This window comes from Spermophilus citellus, assembly GCF_964194105.1.
Source record: "Spermophilus citellus genome assembly, chromosome: 4".
Taxonomy (NCBI): domain Eukaryota; kingdom Metazoa; phylum Chordata; class Mammalia; order Rodentia; family Sciuridae; genus Spermophilus; species Spermophilus citellus.
Window position 1 is genome coordinate 112,367,878 of NC_138185.1, and position 21,215 is coordinate 112,389,092.

Below are 21,215 nucleotides of genomic sequence, written 5' to 3' on the forward strand. Positions count from 1 at the left end.
AGAAGGAAACTGGGCCTTCACCCGCTGGCCACCACCACTACTCCCATTGGGAGGTCAGCCCAGAAGGGTTTTCCTACCTCCTTCTTTTGCTGCCAGCAGCTGCCTCCCCTTCCCCACCAGCAAAGGTTCTGAAACTCTCAAAAGGGGCCCCTGACTTAAAGACACTCCTACAACCCTTACAGTTCCTGGGCTGCCTCTCCTCTAGCCAGAACAAACTGCCTCGCCTGTTCTCTCCTCCCCCATGTCTACGTTCATAGCAAACAAATCACCCAACAACACACACAAACCCCCAAATCCCTAGCCCCATGGGAAGATTACCAGTAAATCAACAAAACGAAACATTATCACATCCTCATTATCACACAGATGAGATTTGTTGTTGCTGTCCTTGCTCAGCTGGTTAAGGAAAAAGGAATTATTCCACAGTCTCTGAGGAATCCAAATTCTGTCTCATGAAACGTCAGGATAGAATGGGGCAAAGGATGGAGAGAAAAGAAAGAAGCAAAGTGTTTATAGAACATGAGGAGGAAGGAGTGTCCACAATAAAAGGCCACAGTGTCTCCTCTTGGCACTCTTATCTTGGCTGGCCCTTGTGGCACCAGACTTGGCTTTGGGCTTCATTGGTTTGGCCTTCTGGTACAGAGGGAACAGCAACAAAAAGTCCTTATAGGATACCCTGACTGGCATGGCTTTGACAATCTTGGGTTTTGGGTTTCTTGGTGTGGCAGCTGGCTTCCTGTTGGCCTTCATGACTGAGGTGGCTTTGGGCTTCTTCCTTGGGGTTTGAATGCCTTCTTTGGTGTGGCCACCTTCTTGGTCTTCCTGAAGGCTACTGACATCCCGGGGTCTTCGCTCTTGGCCAGATGGAAGGACCCTGAGGCACCCATCCCTTTGGTTTGCTTAAGGACACTGGAGGCATCAGGTGCTTGATGCACAACTTGATCTGGGAGTTGGCATTCTCACCCACCTTGTAGTGGCTCTTGATATACCTCTGTATGGGTAGATTGGTGCCAGGAACCAGAGTGGTTCTTCTTGGTCTGAACAGCAGCCACAGTTATATCTGAACACTTGGGGTAGTCTGTGCATTTCTCGGAGGTCTTGGCCCACTTGGGTTTGGCTGCAGGAATGGTTGTGAAGTTTTTAGGCATTATGGCCCACCTGGTCCTGCTGTTGAAGGCGCCTTCCAAAGGTCTAGCCCTTGTCAGAGGCTGAGCAAAGCCTGATTTGGGATCTGCTCTCAGGCCCCTGACTAGCAGGCCAGATTAGAGTTTGTCAGGGCTGCAGGGGAGGAGCTACTCACTGCCTGTCCCCACTGGCATGGGTCATGAGAGGGCTTGCTGGGCCCACGCTGCATGGCCCACCCCGTGGCTCTGTGCTCAGCCTTTTCGCCTGGCTCTGGCTCTAGCTCTGGCTCTGCTCACACCTCTTTTCTGCCTTCTTTTTCCCAGCTCCGTGTCTCCCCAGCCCTTCTTTTATTCTTTATTTTGAGACAGGGTCTTGTAGGTTGCTGAAGCTGGCCTCAAATTTGCATTCCTCTTGCCTCAGCCAAAGTTGCTGGGATTACAAATGCATGCCACTATGCTTGGCTAATTTTACTACTATTATTGAGCATTTATAATTACTGAGGTAGGTGGACTCCCAGGGAGAGAGAGAAAGAGGTCCTTAGTAGAAGAAGACCCAACCTATGAGCATGATCAGCCATGCTTGTCTCTTTAGATGAAGAAAGCCTCCAGCATATGCTTGTACCAGATCAATCAGAAAGAAAACATAATTGATTTAAATGTGACCAGCTTCAAAGACCTACACTGATTTATGGCTACGCTACTTAACCAGGAAGAAACATTCTGAACCGAAAATATCAAATGATGAACATGGGATTTGACTTTCACAACAAAAGTTTGCCTGTGAACCTACACTTTTCTTCCTTTATATAGAGAAAGTCCTATATATAGCAAGAGAGCTCAGCCCAGGGTGCAATACTGTCTTCTCTTTTCTGAGAAGCAAGGAGTATCTGCATCCTATCTTGGGGGCATGTATACCTTTGTTTCGCTGTCTTTTAATAAATATTTGCTTGTGCCTTGTTTTTGACAATGGTGGAGATCAATGACCCACTCAGCCCAAGCTGAGATTCCCCTGCTCCCTAGGAGGGACTTCTTTGGATCCCTGTCTGGTGTCATTCCTTTAGTGACATGAAGAGACTGGCTTTCCTTTCCTTTTAGCATTTGCCTTTTGATTGCATGGCATTCTCTGAAAACCTCAGTTCCCTTTGACCAAAAATAAATTGGGACATGCTCTGGAGGATTCAAGATGGCAGATTTGAGGAAGACTGCATTTCCAGTTGCTCCGTGGCTCAGGATTCAAGAAATCAGGAGTATAGCTTCTCAGCAAGTCCAAGAGAAAATGGAAATGATAGTCGGGCAGAAGGAGTGTCTACCCATCCTCATTGACAGTTTTCACCACTTTAGTGAAGACCCCCCTTTTTTTTCCCTCAAGAATCTTTTTTCCCTTTTTTTTTTTTTTTTTTTTGCAGGGGGCAGTGTGTGGTGGTAGTGATGGTGTATTCTTACTGTGCTGATTGGTTTATGGAGATTATATATATATATATATACAAATACATATTTTTTATTTTTCTCATTTTTAGCATTTAAAAAATTGTAGTTGTAGATGGACAGAATGCCTTTATTTTATTTGTTTATTTTTATGTGGTGCTGAGGATCGAACCCAGTGCCTCACACATGCTAGGCAAGCACTCTACTGCTGAACTAGAGCCCCAGTCCTTTAGCATTTTTTATGATATCTACTTTTCCTTGTCTTTTGAGGGTTGGGGGGGTTGTTTATTTTAGTTTGACTTTATTTGCTTGTTTCTTTTGTTTCTCTTTCTCTCCTGCCAAATTCTCTTGCTTCCTATCTTCAACTTTTCTCTATCCTTCCTCTTTTATATTCACCACTTGCCACATCTCTTTTGCATTCTCTGTTTACATTCTGAATAGTGTAAACTTTCTTTTATGTTTCTATCATCTTTTGTTTTTTCTTAATGAACTGAATTTTTACCACCTTTTAGAACTATTTGGGTTTTATAACTCCTGCTCTATCATTTTTATTTGCAGTTGTTGATACTGTGTATGGCATAGTTGACACTTATTGTTTACTTTAATATCAAATCTAATTCACAGCTTTTTGTTATTTTTGCTGTTGGCAATTGCTTCCCACTATTTTCTATTTTTTTAAAAATTAGTATTGTAGATGCCATTATAGGCACCAGGTATTTATTTTAATGCTGTATATTGTTTGATTTGGGTATTTCTATTGTTTGTTTCCCCTTGTCTGTGATGTGCTGAGAATTTACAGGAACACTACAAATTCACAGGGTATAGACTGCTGCAAACTAAACTGTCAAGAGAGAGTTCACCTTGATCCACGTACAAAATAATCACAATCAAATTTCTGCAATACCTAAATACAAAAAATAGAAGAGGCAAAAACCTAAAACCAAGAACCAGACTCTAAATAGAAATGTCTACATGGCAGGAGGTCTCAGGTTCCACTCATGGATATCTACTCCTGTAGCAAAAACAGAGAGAATTGACACAAAAGGTGTGGATACCACACCTATGAGAGGTCTAAATCTAGATCACTCTAAGATAAGAGGAGGCTGTGCCCTATAAAGGTCCACACAGGAGTGTGGAAAAGAAGTGCATCCCATCAGATATACAAAACCCAACACAAGAAGACAAGAAATATGAAAACTACAAGGTAATAAAATGCCTCCTAAAGTTCATAGTTCACTAGCAACTGACTCCAGATATTGAAATGGATAAAATATCAAATAATTTAAAATAATTACAATGATTACAAAAATGATTAATGAATAGAGCACACACAGACACAAATGATTGAATGAATTAGGGAAGTCATTACAGGATATGAAAGAGAAATTCAATAAGTAACTAGAGATATTGAAAAGGATTAAACAGAAAGTGGGCATCCTTGAACATATAAACAGTATTAAAAAGAAGAAAATAAGTAACCATAACCAAAATATACAAGAACTCTTAGATAACATCAAGAGAACAAATTTAAGAATCACTAGAATTGAAGAGTGTTGTGAGATATAGGCTAATACCATGGATAACCTGTTCATGGAAATAAGAAAGAAAAATTTCCAAATCTTGAGAATGAGGTGGACATCCCAATATAGGAGGCATTCAGAACTCAAAATAGACAAGATCAAAAAGGAACCTCTCCACAACACATTATAATTAAAATGTCCAAGATGAAAAATAAGGATAAAATTCTAGAGAAAAAACATCAGGTCATGTTTGATTACTTCTGATTTCTCAGCACAAACTCTAAAATACAGATAGGCTTAGAATGATATATTCCAAGGCCTCAAAGAAAATAACTGTCAACAAACATTGCTACATCCAGCAAAGCTATCCTTCAGGATCAAAAATGAAATAAAAACTTTCCAAGTTAAGCAAAAACTAAAAGAATTCATGACTATTAAGCCAGCACTACAGAAAACACTTAAAGAAACACTTCACAGAGAAGAATCAACAACAAACCCTATTGTTGACAAATCAACAAATCTCACGAGAAGAGTGGCTAAACAAACGAGAAACAGGATCAAATTAAACATTAGAAATAAATAAAAACACCAGGAAGAATAACATTGTATGCAAATGGTCTTAACTCTTCAATTAAAAGACATAGGCTTACATAATGGATTTAAAAAGCAAGGACCAACTGTATGTTGTTTTCAAGAGACTCACCTTATAGGCAGAGAGAGCCAAAGGCTGGAAATGAAAGGATGAAAATTGATGTACCATGAAAATGGAGCCTAAAAATAAGCAGGATTAGCTACTCTCATATCTGACAATGCAAACTTCAAGCCAAAATTAATCAGAAATGACAAAGGTAAAGGGAATAATCCAATAAAATGTTATAATGAGAGTAAATATTTGTGCCCCAAATGTTGGTGCACCTAATTACATAAAACAGACATTACTCAAATTACTCAAAGGTAGATCCCATTATCCTGATACTGGGTGATTTCAACACATCTCTGTCACCATTAGACAGGTCATCCAGACATAAACTCAGTAAAGACTCTCTGGACTCGCGAAAATATTTATTAATCAAATGGACTTAACACACATCTATGTAATATTTCATCTAACAACAGCCAAATACACTTCTCACAGCTCATGGAAATTTCTCCAAAATAGACCATATTTTAGATTACAGAGCAAATCTTAGCAAATACAAAAAGGTTTTATGTAATTCCTTGCATCTTATCTGATTATAATGGAATGAAAGTAGAAATGAACACCAAGAATACCTTACAGAAACTATAAAAACACTTGGAGATTGAACAATACAATTTTGAATGAATGGGTGATAGAAGAAATTAGGAGAGAAATTTTAAAATTTTTTAAATTAAGCAAGAATGTTGTTACAACATACCAGACTCTCTGGGAAAATACAAAGGTGATTCTAAAAGGAAAGTTTTTACCTATGAATGCCTATATAAGAAAACCAGAGAGATCCCAAAAGAACAATCTAATGATGCATCTGAAGGCCTCTGAAAAACAAGAACAAACCAATTCAAAAACCAATAGAAGGAAGGAAATAATTAAGATCAGAGCCCAAATCAATAAAATTGAGGATAAAGAAACAAGACAAAGGATCAATGCAATGAAGAGTTGGTTCTTTGAAAGGATAAACAAGATTTATAAGTCCTCATCCAAACTAATCAAACAAAAAGGAGAATTCCAGACATAACAGAAATCCAAAGAAACTTTAGGAACTATTTTTAAAATTTATACTGCCTTTGTATGTGTTGCCCATTCTCCATCCCTGCCCTTCCCAGGCTCTGGTAGCCACTATTCTATTCTCTGCTCATATGAGATCAACTTTTTAGCTTATGTAGCACAGTTGGATAGCTACGGTTGACAACAATTAACTAAATATTTCAAATAAGCTAGTAGAGGATTTTGTGTGTTCCCAACACAAAGATTTCAGTGTGTGAGGTGACAAATATGTCAATTAACCCTGATTACACATTGTATATGGGTATTGAAATGTCACACTGTATCTCATGAATTTGTGCAATCAAAGTTAAAAATAAATGTTTAAAATTGTTTTATTGAGGATTCTTCTAAAAAAAAATAAAATTTATACTGCAATAAATTGGAAAAATGTAGAATAAATTTATATGTTTCTAGAAACATATGCTCTGCCAAAACTGAATCAAGAGAACATAGAAAACCTAAACAGACCAATAACTATCACTGAGATAAAATCAGTAATAAAAAGCCTTCCAACAAAGAAAAGCCTAAGACCAGACAGATTCTCAGATGAATTCTACCAGACCTTTAAATAAGAACTAATGCCAATGCTCCTCAAATTATTCCATGAAATAGAAAGGAACACTTCCACATTAATTTTATGAAGCTATATCACCCTTATACCAAAACCAGATAAGGCTAGATCAAGGAAAATAACTACAGACCAATATCCCTGATGAACTTTGATTTAAAAATCCTTAATACATATTAGAAAATCTTGTTCAACCACATAGTAGAAGATCACACATCATAGCCAATTTGGTTTTATCTCAGGGGTGCAAGGATGGTTTACCATACACAAATTAATACATGTAATTCATCACAAAATTTATAATTAAGGATAAAAATCACATGGTCATCTCAATAGATGTAGAGAAGGTCTTTGACAAAATTCAGCACCAATTCATTATAAAAGTATTAAAGAAACTAGAAATAGAAAGAACCTACTTCAACATAATAAAGGCTATTTTTTAAAAAGCCAACACTATAGTGAATGGAGAAAAACTGAAAACATTACCTTTAAAATCCACCCCTCCTATTCAATGTCGTATTAGAATTTCTAACCAGATCCATTAGGTAAGAGAAGAAAATAAAAAGGATAAAAATAGGAAAAGAAGTCAAATTATCACCATCTGCAAATGATATAATTTCATACTTAGAAGACACAAAAAACTGATAGAGCTAATAAGCAAATTCAGCAAAGTAGCAGGTTATAGAATCAATATATAAAAATCAATAGCCTTCCTATGTATTAACAACAAATATACTGATAAAGAAATCAGGAAAACAAATTCCATTCACTGTAGCCTTAAAACAAAACAAAACAAAAAATCCTAGGAATAAATCTAATCAATGAGGTGAAAGTCCTCTACAATGAAAACAATAGAACATTTAAAAAATAAATTGAAGAAGGCACAAGATGATGGAAAACAGTTTTCCCATGTTCACGGATAGGCAGAATTAATACTGTCAAATGGCCACAATTAATAAAGGGGCCAAAAAACACACTGGAGCAAAGACAGTTTTTTGACAAATGGTGCTGAGAAAATTGGTTATCCATATGCAGAAGAATGAGACTAGATCCTTATATCTCACCCTGCACAAAGTGAACGCAACATGGATCAAAGAAGACCTAGAATTAGACCAGAAACTATTCAACTCTTAGAAGAAAATATAAGGTTAATACTCCATCATATAGGTTCAGAAAGCAATTTTCTCAAAAGGCCCTTTGCAATTCAGTAAATATGCCAAGAGTTAATATATGAGATGGCATCAAATTAAAAACTTCTGCACAGTAAAAGAAACAAGAATATAAAGAAAGAACCTGAAGATTGGAGAAAATCTTTTCTAGATACTCTTCTGACACAGGATCAATATACAGCATATATAAAGAACTCAAAAAACTTATAACCCAGAAAAAGAGAAATACCCCAGTTAATAATGTACAAATGAACAAACAAGACACTTCTCAAAAGAAGAAACAAAAAACTAACAAATATGTGAAAAAAATATCAACATCTTTAGTAATTAGGGAAATGCAAATCACAACTACACTGAGATTTCATCTCACTCCAGTTAGAATGGCAGCAATGGAGAATAAAAACAATAATAAATGCTGGAGAGGATATGGGGAGAAAGGAACACCTATACACTGATGTTGGATTATAAACTAGTGCAACCACTATGAAATTCCTCAAAAGATTAGTCCTAAAACCACCATATGACTCAGCTCTATCACTCCTTGGTAATTATTCTAAAACATTGAAGTCAATATACTATAATTACATATGCACATTCATGTTTATAGCAGCAGAATTTACAATAGCCAAACTGTGGAAGCAGTCTAGGTGTCCATCAATAGCTAAATGGATAAAGAAAGTGTGAGATATATACACAATGGAGTTTTATTCAGCGATAAAGAATCAAGTTATGTTACTTGCAGAAAAATGAATGAAATTTGAAAACATTCAGTTAAGCAAAATAAGCCAAATTTAGAAAGTCAAGGGTTGTATGTTTCCTCTCACGAGGGATCTAAGAAGAAAAGGGGAAACAAAGGTGGGGTGGAATTGCATGAAAATCAAAGGTAGATAGTAGAGGAAAGGGACCAAGAGGAGGAGGAGGGGAGGTCTCAGGGAAATACTGGGGAGTGATATTGGCCAAATCATATTGTTATATTGTGTGCACACAGGAGTGTGTAACAAGGAATCCCACCATTATGTACAGCTGTGATGCACCAATAAAAACATGGGACAAACCAAATTGGACAGAGGTGTCAGGGGAATACTCCAAGGGTATGCATCAGCCACACAGGGAACTATTCAGGACATGTCCCATCCCCAGGTCAGAGGGGACTAAGGAAGCTGTGGGGAACAGGAAGGACAGCAATTATAAGGCCTGATCCACTGATGTTCTAAGCCATTTTCCTTGTTTCCATAGACAGAATAATATCCCTGAGGCCCTGTCAGAGCAGATTCTGGCCCAACTTGGCAGAAAAGCTGACTCTATAAAGCTGCACATTTTGCATTCCAAGCACACAATGGCTTCTCCTCTGGCTCATTTTCTTTGACATTCTTTCCCGTGTAACATGGAAGAGTTGTTTTTGACCTGTTGCCTTTTCCTTCCTCCCCTTCCTTCTGTTTGCAGGGTGAACTCATATTGACCCCTCCTTCTACATCTCTGCAATGAATCTTACTGCTGAGAGCCATTAGCCAAGTAGGTATGACAATTTCCTTGTACCCATGTTGCTTAGAGGAAGGACTCGTGGAAATGGACTTGCCCTGGACATTTGCAGTGACATTGCATGTATGTTTGAGAAAGGTGACCCTGCTCAAGGACCAGGGTGGATCCGGGTTTAGGGAGGATCCTACTGGATTAGGGCGGATCAGGTTTTAGGGAGTATCCCGCTCCTTGGGTTTAGGGCAGTTCCAGGTTTAAGGTGTACCCTGCTGGGAATAGGGCATATCCTGCTGCCTCAGGCACGCCCGATCCTTGAGTTCCCGTTGAGTTCTCGTGGGATCCAGAAAGTATTTGGGATTTGGAGCCTGGTGGAATACGTGGATTTGGTCCAGAACATGTATTTTTTCCCCAGAACATGTTTGTAGAGGGCCGGTGTGTGTTCGGGAATAAAGAATTGCTGTTTGAATCTACAAGGCTGTGAGTGGCTCATGATTTTGTGCCCAGCCAGACTGCGGCATCTTACTTTCTTCACAGAGACTCCTCCTCAGCTTTTCACTTTCCTCACACACCCAGATCCGTCTCCGCACTTTTCTCTTGGAACAGCACCTGGGATATGAAGCTGTGAAGACCTTCAGTCCTTACAGATAAAGCCCTAAAGGGGAAAGGCCCCTTGGCCTAGTGTCAGATATTTCTGGGAAAGAGTATTCTTATTAGCATCATTTAATTGACTGAGTCACTGTTCTTCCTCTTAAATCAGCAATGGCTCTTCTAAGATATATTTTGTTTTGTTCATCACACCCACATCCTCTGAAAAAATTATTTACAAGGATTCTGTTTCATTTCTATTCTTTTTTTCTCTCCTTTTTTTTGTAGTACTGTTGGGGGCTGGGGTTGAACCCAGAGCTCCACTCATGCTAGGCAAGTGCTCCACCACAGAACCACATCCCCAGCCCACTCATTTCTATTTTTAGGGAAATTAGTTACCTTTATAAAAACTCTAAAGACTCAATTGCTGTGTTATCTATCTTTGCCTTTCACAGTTATTATAAAGCAAGGCAGCTCTCCCTGTGTGCTCTTGGTAAGGAAACAGCATTTCCTGTGTGCTCATGGGTCTTTAGGATTCCCTCAGGAGACAGGGTGCCCTCTACCCAAGCAGGTGGCAACAGCAGACACACTAACATGGCCTAATCTGGGGGCAGGGACTCCAAAGTGTTTTAAGTATACTGGAGCCATTTCTTTGTTTCTCTTTTCCTTTATATTTATACCAGCAGATTTTAAGTATTAAAAAAATACTCCATCTTGTTAAGATATGGTTAATTCAACATCTATCCCTGTAAATTTACCTTTGGGTTACATATTAATAATCAGCATTGTCAGATCCAAAGCACAGATCTTAAAAGACACCACCATATGATCCCTTGTTTAATAGAAGGCACGAGAAAGCTTATGAGTAAACCAATAAATTGTGATAAAATCCAGGAAGTTACCCTGGAAAAGGGTAAGAATCCTGCCTTGCTCTTAAATAGGCTTGCTAAGACTTTCAAGAAGTACACCAATATCGACCCAAATTCTCACGAGGAACAGGTTCTCCTGAGGACTTACTTTATTAGTCAATCTGCTCCTGATGATGGGGGAAAAAATTCAAACACACACTAAGGACCCTCAGAACCCTATCAACCAACTTCTAAATTTGGCCTTTGGGGTTTTTCAATAACAAGGGAAAGAATAAAAGAGACCATGAAGTCTTGAAAGGGACAGGCAAGAGAACAAACCCAATTACTGGCCTTAGCACTGGGCAACAGGCTGCCCCCTACATGCCCAAAAACTCCATGTAAAAGGAAGAGAAATAGCTCAAGACCTAGCAGCTGCAAAAGAGCTTGGGCATTTTAGCCAGAACTTCTCCAAGTGAGGTCCACTATACCTGAGTTATGTCCCCTCTATAAAGAGGGAAATTGCCCTCACCACTAAAGGGAGGGGAGGCCATCTGCTCCCAATATGGCTGCCGTGGGGGACTGAGGATGCCTGAGCTCCCTCAAAGCCGCCTTTGATTAGCTGGCAATCATTTCAGAAGAGCCTTGACGTGGCAGATAGATATTAACTTCATTTTGGATGTAAGGGCTCAATTCTCTGCTTTTCTCAAACCTTCTGGACTTCTTTCTCATCAAACTTGTGTTGTGGCTGATGTTCATGAAACCCCAAAGGTCAAATGATTTTACAAAATGCTTAACTTAGAAATTTAAAAGCTTAATTTTCACTCAAGATTTTCTGATTCTAAAAGATTCCTCACTGGATCATCTGCTTCCTAAATGAAAGGACCCTTTTCGGGTTCTTTCAAGCACCCTCATAGCAGTTAAATTACAGGGACACACTTAATGGATTTACTTTTCAGAATTAAACCCCGTCCTCTTGAGACTCTACAGGATTTGCCTTTATCTGAAAATAGCCCTTCAGACCCGTTCAGAAGATGTCTCCTTAACTTGTGAGCCACTAGAAGATCTCTGAATCTTATTCAAGTGGAAAAAGAGCTGCTCAAGATAAGATCTCTTGTATATAATATGTCTAGCTTCCTAGCCTCACAGCGCTCTTGTTAGTGAAAGGCACCGTATTATATTCTATTTGGTCCTTGTGTTTTTAACCTACTTGTAAATTTCACATCTTATAGGATGGCTCAACTTCACTTAAAGACGATGCACACTCTGGTGGATTCCAGTCTTTCTCCCCTGCTAAACCACGGTCTCTCTCCTTGTCCCCACTACAACAGACAGGTAGAGAGACCTTTGACCCCCCAATTAGGTAGAAAACAAAGGCCTCCTCCAGCTTAAAGAAGCTATAGAAGACGGATCTTCCCCCTTCTGGAAGGGACCCAAGGGATCAAGGGATCCAAGTTGGAGATGGGGAATGTGATAGAAGGGTTCTCAGGGGAAGAAAGAAACCCTTACTAGAAGGAGCCCCGGATCAATGAGCATAACCAGCCATGCTTGTCTCTTTAGTTAGATGAAGAAAACCTCAAGCATATGCTTAGACCTGATCAACTAGAATGAAAACATAATCGATTTAAATTCCATCAGATTCAAAGACCTATAATGATTGATGGCCAGACTGCTGAGCCAAGAAGAAACATTCTGAACCACAACAGTAAATGATGAGCATGGGGTTTGATTTTCACAAAAGCTGGCCTGTGAATCTGCTCTGTTGGCTGTGCTACGGGAAAGTCCTATAGAGAGAAACTCGGTCCTGGGTGAAGCACTGACTTCTCTAAGAGGTGAGAGGTGTTCACCCTCTGCCTTTGGGGTATGCATACTTTGCTTTTTTTGTGTGTCTTTTAATAAATCATTGCTGTCCCTTGCTTTGAATGTATTCTGAAATTCTTTTCAATATTTTAAGTCAAGAACCTACTCAGGCCAAGCTGGGATCCCATTGCTACCTTGGAGAGACCTCCTCAGATCCCTGTTCATAGACATTATTAATGCTTCTACTATTACTAAATTTACTGAGTATCTATTAAGCTCCAGTTACTGTTCTAAGCGCTCTATATGGGACATGTCATTTGATCCTCATGACAATCCTATGAGTTGGGTACTAGTAGTATCCTTATTTTCCAGATGAGGAAACTGAGGCAAAGCAGTTAAGTATATGCCCAAGGTTCTAAAACCATTAAGGAAAAAGATTCAAACTGAGTGAATAAAGCTTAAGCTATAGAAGTTCAAAATTATAAACTATGATTTCATTCATTTAAACTTTGACGTATAACTAAAAATTAGAAGCCACAAGTTTCAGCTGCAATTAATGAGAAATCTTGAAAGAAATTTGATGTAATAAAATCATTGACTCAAGTGGTTCTGAGGATGCAAAACTCCAGTTTAGCTGTTATCCTTTGTTTACACAGATCAGGAAGAAGCAAATAGCAAAATATTTATGTACCAGTAACTAGAAGATTTATATTAAATCCAAACCTTTCTTCTAGCTTGACATCACAAAATTGAGTTTCTAATGAATTAATGTATGTAAAAACATTGAGGATGAAGTCAATGCTCTATAAATATTTGCTATAATTGTTATTTACAAGAAAGGGCAAAGAGCTTTCCTGAAATATTCCACGGTTTAACAGTTATCTCCCAGAGAGTGCTGACGTGAACGTCAAGGGTTTGACTGTTTGTCATAATAAACTACATCTGTTTGACTGTTCCTTGTAGAAAACTGTTTGTTTACATGAACTTTTAAACGGCGTTTATCAAAGGAATATGCATTCACTCATGACAACTTGTGATAATTAAAAAGCCACGTAAGATCTAGTTCCCAGGAACTCAAACAGTCTAAAAGCCTATACCAATTCTCTTGAAGTTAGAAACATATCTAAAGACATTTCTCTTTGTATGTTATTGCACAAGTAAAACAAAACAGCAAATAATGAATCTTAAAAGATTCAATTTAGAACGCAGTGCAAAACCTCTGTGTTTCTCAAAGAAACACCATGGAGACAGGGATGTGACCCAGAGAAACATTTTTTCATAGCTAGAAATGATGATAGTAAAACACTTAGTAAAAAAAAAAATGTAGGCTACAATACTTGGGGGCTGGGGAAGGTGAGGATAGGGGAGGATATTCCAACATTCATTTCTGATAAAAATATAAAAGAAGGGACCAAACTGTTAGAGATCCCTGTGTGAGAAAGGGTGCAACCATTGCCTTAGACCCTCTCTACACTCTGCCATCTCACCAGGAAAGATGCTAAGCCCTCATCCCCGAGAAACATACATGTTTCTTTAAGTTGACCTCAACTAATGAATCATGTATAATGAAAATTTGTGTTGGAGTAAAAAGATCCGTATTTACCCTACAAACTTAAATGGCTGGAGATGTGTACAAATATATAAGGCAATGGTTCCCAGCAGGTGACAGAGGTCTGTCACTGCCAAGGAAACAAATGAAACAGGCCCTACATTGCCTGGCACCAGTCTCACGGAAGTGAGGAGACAGACTGGAGTGCAGGGAGGCCAAGTCAGCTAGAATTTGCTAGAGACCATACTGGAAAAGGGAACGGTAGAGAGGAAGAGGGGAAGGGAAGAAAGGAGAGACTTTGGAAGGGAGGATGAGATGGGGGAGGAGGAGACAAGGGAAGGAGAGGGACCCTGGAAGAAAGGAAGGCAGAAGGCAGCACAGTCACTAGCTCTGGAATTCTGCATAAAGTTTCCTCTGAGTCTTTGGCTGAGTGATAGTCTGTACACGTGTGAAAGAAAATTACCAAAAAACACTAAAAAGAATAATACCTAGCGTTCCAGCAGAGCTGGGAATTTGTATTCCTACCAAGAAAGAGTGGAGAGATGGTGGGATATATGGACACTAGGCAGACTCCTCAGAAGTGTGTCATCTTAGTTCTAGGGCTAAATATGTGAAATTCTGCTCTGGACACCCTCTAGCAAAAGCTAAAAGAGAGTCTTAAAAGGATCCACAGAGTCCTACATTACTCAGCTGTGCACCAGAACAAAGTACAGTACTATTAAAATAAAATGTCACAAAATCTAAAAAACAAAACAATTTAAAACTCAAAGTGCTTGGTATCCAACAAAAAATAATCATACATACAAAGAAGAAGAAGGGGAAAAAAGGATTTATCTTGGAGAAAATTAGTAACTAGAAATGTCCAGAGATAACAGAGATGATGGAAATAGTACACAAAGATGTTGAAACCATACTATAAATGTGCTTAATAACATCAAAGCAAAATAAACAAAACAAATACGACAAGGAGAGAAATAGGAAACATAAAATGGAACTTCTACTGAAGAAAAATACAAGAACAGAAGTGAAAAATACATTGAATAGAATTAACAGCTATTCTAAATCCTCTGATTTTCCACATAAATTTTAGAAGCCGCTTGTCAACATCTAATTTAAAAAACATGTTCAAATTTTGATTAGGATGGAAATAACAGAAAAGTCTCTGAAGAAGAAAAGGTCTTTGAACTTAGAGGCTTAGCAAATAAAGACATAGCAATAAAAACTATCCAAAATGAAAAGAAAGTGGGGTGGGGGTCAGGGAAAGAAATACACTCTCTCAGTGACCTGTAGGATAATATCAAATGGTCTAACATATGAGTAATCAAAATGACAAGAATGGAAAAAAGAAAAAAAAAGTGAAGAAAAAATGGCTGACAAACTTCCAAATTTGATAAAAACTCTAGGCACTAGAAGTTCAATGACTTCAGAGAACAAGAAATATAAACAAAAAACATACAAAGAGTCATCAATAAAGTTGCTGAAAAACAGTGAAAAGGGGGGAAAATCTTAAGTGGTAAAAAGAGGAAAAATTACTAAAGAGGAATAAAGATAAGTATAAGAGTTATCTTGTTAGAAACTATGCAAGCCAGAAAACAATGGAGGGCATCTTTAAAGAAGCAAAGGAAAAAAAATTAACTGATGACAATATTGTTAAAAAATCAAGGTGAGGTCGAGCACAGTGGAGTACACCTGTTATCCCAGCAGCTTGGGAGGCTGAGGCAAGAATATCAAGAGTTTGAAGCTACCCTCGGAAATTTAGCAAGACCCTCAGCAGCATAGTGAGACTCTTACCACAAAATAAAACATAAAAAGGGCTAGGAATGTGGCTCAGTGATAAAGCACCCCGGGGTGCAATCCTCTAGTACCAAAACAAAGAAACAACAACTAAAAAAAAAGAAGGTGGGAAAAAGACTCCTGGAAGAAAATCAAGAGCTAAAGGAATTATCATCTGCATTATTTTAGATCTGTGATACAAGAAATGATAAAGCAGAAGGAAAATTATCCCAGATGGGAATCTGTAAATACGCACAAAAAATGAAATGAACCAGAAATGGTAAGTATGTGTATAAATATAAAAGAGGCTTATTTTAATTTAAAAAAATTTAAAGATGACCTTAGATAATACCTTTATTGTATTTATTTATTTTTATGTGGTGCTGAGGATCGAACCCAGCACCTTGCACTTGCTAAGTGAGTGCTCTACCACTGAGCCACAACCCCAGCCCCTTAAATTTCTTTTTGAAAGATAATTGACTATTTAAAGCAAAATAAATAACAAGGTAGGACTTATAACACATGTAGTAGTAAAATGTATGACTAAGCACAAAGGACAATAAAGGAGAAATTATGGTAAGGATAATGATATGCAATAAGTAGTGTAATAGTATTTAAAGATAGACTGTAGTGTTAAAGATGTATATTTTAAGCCCAGCAACCACAGGAATAATAAAATCAAGCAATATGGTTACTAATTAAATAACAGAGATAAATGATATTACAAAAACATACAATTAATCCTAAAATACACAGAAAAAGAGGGGGAAAGGAAAAAAGAAGAGAGGGACAAACAGAAAACAAAACCAGGATGGTAGATTTGAACAAAATTATATCAATGATTATGTTAAATATAAATGGGCTAGAAACTCCAATTACAAGGCAAATATTATCGAATTGCATTTTTAAAAAGAAAGAGTTATAGGTTGTATAGAAGGAACTCACTTTAATGTAATAATGCAGACTGGTTAAAAGAATGGAAAAAGAACAGTCACTTCCCCACTTTTCCTCTAGCCAGGCCCCTCGTGCCTGGCTAGAGGAAAAGTGGGGAAGTGACTAGACACAAGAGGAGGCCCTAGGCACTCAGGATTGGAGACTCACCCAGTCTGGGAGGAGGAGCTGCTGCACAGTGATTGGTTCCCGCGTTTTGACAGGAGAAACTTGGCCTGGTGGGCACAGCGCCACCTACTGGAAGAGAATTTAATCAAACTCTAAGACTGCATTTATTAGTTTTTTTTTTTTTCTCTTTTTTTTGATTTGGGTTTTTTCTTTCATTTTCATTTTTCTTTCTTGTTGTTTTTTAAATTTTTTTTACAATTTTTTTTAAATTTTTTTTCTTCTAATTTTAATTTTAATTTTTTATTATTTTTTTAAATTTTTTTTCTTTTTTTATTTCCTATTTTTTTTCTTCTTTTGTCTTTTCAATTTTCTTATTCCCCCTTCCTTGAATTCTACCTGCTTACTCTCATTCTCTTTAGTGACTTCTTCCTTTCCCTTCTAATACCTTTCCTCCCAAGCATCAAATAAATTTATAGGAGTAAACAGTAACTCAGCAGTCAAACAGAACAAGAAGTAACATGAGCAACTTGAAAAAGCAAGGAAGAAAAGGAGTACAAACAATGCAGGACAGCTTAAATATTCAGGAGGACCTAGAGTCATCAGAAAAATGGTCATATAAAGAACTCAAGGAACACCTTAGACAGATGGAATGGAACCTTAAAGAGGATACAAGACAGCAAATTCAAGCAGCGAAAGAACACATTGAGAATGAATTACATAAACAGATAAAAGAAGAAGTTAAGCATCTTTATCAGGAGATAGAGATTATAAAAAATAATCAAACAATAATTCTAGAAATGATATTTGATAATATCTGGAGGTATTTTATATTATCATGACAGGGATAGGGTACTACTGTCTTCTAGTGAACAGAGGTTGAAAAGTTGCTAAAATCCTAAGATGTATAGGAATTATGCATATAATAAGAAATGATTTGGCCCAAAATGTCAATAGTGCCAAAACTGAGAAATTCTAACTTAAATGAAGAACTGAACTACAAAATATATAGCAGAAAACACTGGAGAAAATTCTCATGACTTTGAGTGACCTAAAGATTTTAAATATAACACAAAAAGAAGAGAAATAAAAGAAAATATTGATAAATTGGGCGTCATTAAAAAGTAAATTTGTTCTTCAAAAGACAGTTTAAGACAATGAAAAGACAATGTTTTGTAAAACATCCATCGAATAATGGATTTGTTTCCAGAATATATAAAGAGTGCTGACAACTAAGTAAAAAGAAGACAAACATCTGGATTTAAAACTGGGAAAAATACTTGGACACCTCGCAAAGATCACGTAACAGCTAGAGAAAAAAAGAGGGATTAAAAAAAAGGGATTTCACAAAAATAGAAAGCAGACCAGTCAAGTAGAAGGGAATCGAGGGGAGGAAGAAGGGAAAGAAAAAGGAGAGTACTGGGAAATGAAATAAGCCAAAAACTTCTGTATGTGTACAACTATGACACAAAGAATCCCACTTTTATGTGTAATTATTACACACCAATAAAAAAAACCCACAAAGAACATGAAACAACAAGCCCACAAGAAGATGTTCAGCATCACTAGTCACTCGGGAAATGCAGAAGAGCACATTAGATCACTCACATCCACTAGAAAGGCTGAAACAAAAAATGCTGAACTCTCATTCACTTCTGATGAAAATGTAGAATGGAATACTTGCTTTGGAAAAGTAGCTCAGCGATATTTACACTATTGAACTTAATACTTACCACAATACTCAACAAACCCACTCCTAAATATTTACCTGACAGACATGTAGATAAAGATCCAAACAAAAACTTGTGTCAAAATAATCAAAAAATGGAAATAATTCTACTGTCCATCAACAAGTGAAAGGAAAGACAAATTGTAGCATATTTGTAAAATGGAATACTATTCAGCAATAAAAACGGATTCAACTGTTTATGGATACCTGCAACAATGAGGATAATTCCCAAGGTGCTATGATAAGTAGAAGTGGACATTCATATGATTCCATGCATATGAAATCTGAAAAGGCCAGATTGTCGGGATAGAAAGCAAATTGGGGATTGCCAGGGCTAACGGTCAGGGGAGGATGTTGACTGTCAACATGGGATGGGGATGGGAAAACCTTTTGGGTAATGAAAATGTTCCATAATTTGGTTGTAGTGGTGGTAACACACCATATGCATATGTTAAAATGTCATTGTATTTATTGTACAAAAGATTTTTCTAATTTTATTGTATGTAAATGATGCCTCAAAAAACAATCCAAAAAACAATTCCATCATGCTTCTTCTTAGAAGCATGATGGAATGTGTATCCATGAGCTCTGCTCTCAGGGGAGCTGAACTAGAAGGTCAAGGTGGGGCCTGGAGATCTAAAATTTAAAAAGTGCCCATTCTAAATTAAAAGACATCATAAAAAAGAACTGTTATGAAAATAAAGAATATACATTTTTATAAAATGTGAAAAAGAAAAGAAAAACTTGGAAAAAATTCTTTAATATGTTTAGAGTAATCTGGACCATTGGATGGAATTATGAGTGATTCCCCTCCCTTTTTTTTTTTTTGGTACAGGGATCGAACTCAGGGGTGCTTAACCACTGGGCCACATCCCCAGCCCTTTTTTGTATTTTATTTAGAGAAGGGTCTCACTGAATTGTTTAGGGCCTCGCTAAGTCTCTGAGGCTGGCTTTGAACTTGTGATTCTCCTGCCTCAGGCTCCTGAGTGTGCATCACTGTGCCTGGCTCATTTTCCTTTTTTTTTTTTTTTTTTTGCTTAAAAAAAAAAACTTTACAAAATATTAAATTATAGTGGACCTTCCCCATCTTTCATAGAAATGGAACAATCACTTTTTAAAAAGACACTGAGTACATATTAAAATGGTTCATTTTATGGTATGTGAACTTTACCTCAATAGATTATTTTTTAAAAAGAGACCTTGACTCCCCAGTCCCTCCCCACAGGCTGCAGGACCTGTCCCTCTCCTACCGTCTTGTGCCTCCTGGGCCTGGTCCATCTCCAGTTTGGTCAGCAGGCTCACGAACCACTCAAAAGACCTCTGGTCTCGGTTGATCCAGATGAAATCCACCTAGAGAGAGGGTCTTTGGCTCAGAGGAGGGTCTCTCTCATTCACAGCGTGCTCACATCTGTGGTCCCCAGGCCCCAAGGACCCCCAGTGTCTACACATGGTCAGAAGGGAAGACAGACACACAGAAGTAAAGAGACTCGCCCAGTTTCCAGAACAGCATGACCAGGACCCAGGTTCCTGACTCCAAAGCTAGAGTTTGTCTTTGTAAGCAGTGTTCTGAGATATCAGCTTGGGAAAGACAGCTATGCAAAATTACTGTTTAGTTTCCTGTGCACAATAATGACTTTCCAAAAGTCAAACATGTTTTCATCTCTGAAAACCACCATTGGGTCATGGATGGTAAGCATGAGGCTTGGAGCAGGGTCCCTGAAGGTGCTTCTTTTCAGGGCCCAGCAGGCTCTCAGAAGTGACAGGCATGTTGATGGCAGAGGCCTGGACATTTAGGAGGGACCAGGAGAGCTGGCACTTTGGAGGGAAAAAAAGAGAAAGAACAACTTGGAAGGAACAAGGGGGTCCCAGCAGAGGAGAGGTAGGATATCCCTCCCTGCCTCTGCACAGGAGCACTGGCTCCTGCTCAGGGAGGTGTTGGGGAGAAGGTCTGGAGGTCTGCCTGCAGAAGGTGGCACCCACCTTGTGCAGCTTCATGTCGTGGTCCTGGAGGCCCTCCATCCAGGAGTGCTGGCAGCTGGGGCAAACGTGCTTTCTCTTTTGGTGCCTGAGGGGAAGCAGGAGGAGGGGGTTTTTAATTTGGGGGGTAACTGAGACTTTTCAGGACCCTGGAGAATAGTGTAGAAGGTAGGAAGTAAGGATGGGGAGGTAGAGCCCACCCTATGAGGAAGGGGAGATGAGAAACAAAATAAGGCAGAGGACAAGGAGGAGAGGGAAGAGAAGAGGGGAGGGGGGGAGGTGAAAGGAGGGGTTAGAAAGTGGGAGCATCCAGGGGGGGGCTCTGTCAGGACAGGCCCAGGATGTGGGCAGGGCCATACCCTGTGCACCCACCTGTGCATGATGCTCTGCAGGATGGAGGCAAAGGGGGTGATGCCGATACCTGCCCCAACCAGCACGGCGTGCTCCGAGGCAAAGATCCTGCGGGTGGAGGTTCCATAAGGGCCATCGATGTAGCACTGTCACAGGGGGTGAGAGGAAAGAGGACTGTGGTGAGAGCTGCACTCCCCCATCTGGAGGAAGGTCCCCAGGGCCTCAGCACCCTTTTATACATAGGCAGTCAATCAACTCCTAGGCTCGAGCCCAGATCTAAGCGGCTCCTACTCCATCCCTCTTTCCACAGGCTGAGCTCACAGCACACTTCTGGAGAAAGCCCTAGAATGTTAGGATGCAGAGCTGGTGACCAACCAGCATCCCTGCTGAGCCCCTGTCACTTCCAGGGTGTGTGTTGTGGGTGCCAGGGAGGCAGGGAGAGAGTGCACAGAGCCCCCCCACCCCACCATCCCTGATCCTGGAGAAGAAACAGGCAAGACAGGGCACCCGTGGGTTTAAGAACA

General features: G+C 38.8%; 1 protein-coding gene across 3 annotated transcripts in view; it reads right to left on the reverse strand.

Annotated features, from left to right (window-relative positions):
* Positions 1-21,215, reverse strand: part of NOX5 (NADPH oxidase 5) — a 58,638-nt gene that overhangs the window by 6,545 nt on the left and 30,878 nt on the right. Inside the window, exons 13-15 of one of the 3 annotated variants that reach the window (XM_081293268.1) lie at positions 20,713-20,837; positions 20,344-20,428; positions 19,614-19,713 (exon numbers count right to left, since the gene is read on the reverse strand). In XM_081293268.1, the coding sequence (XP_081149394.1) occupies positions 19,614-19,713; positions 20,344-20,428; positions 20,713-20,837 (310 nt within the window). The remainder of the gene's footprint in view (positions 1-19,613; positions 19,714-20,343; positions 20,429-20,712; positions 20,838-21,215) is intronic. The other 2 variants (XM_081293269.1, XR_014021843.1) reach the window with 2 other exon arrangements.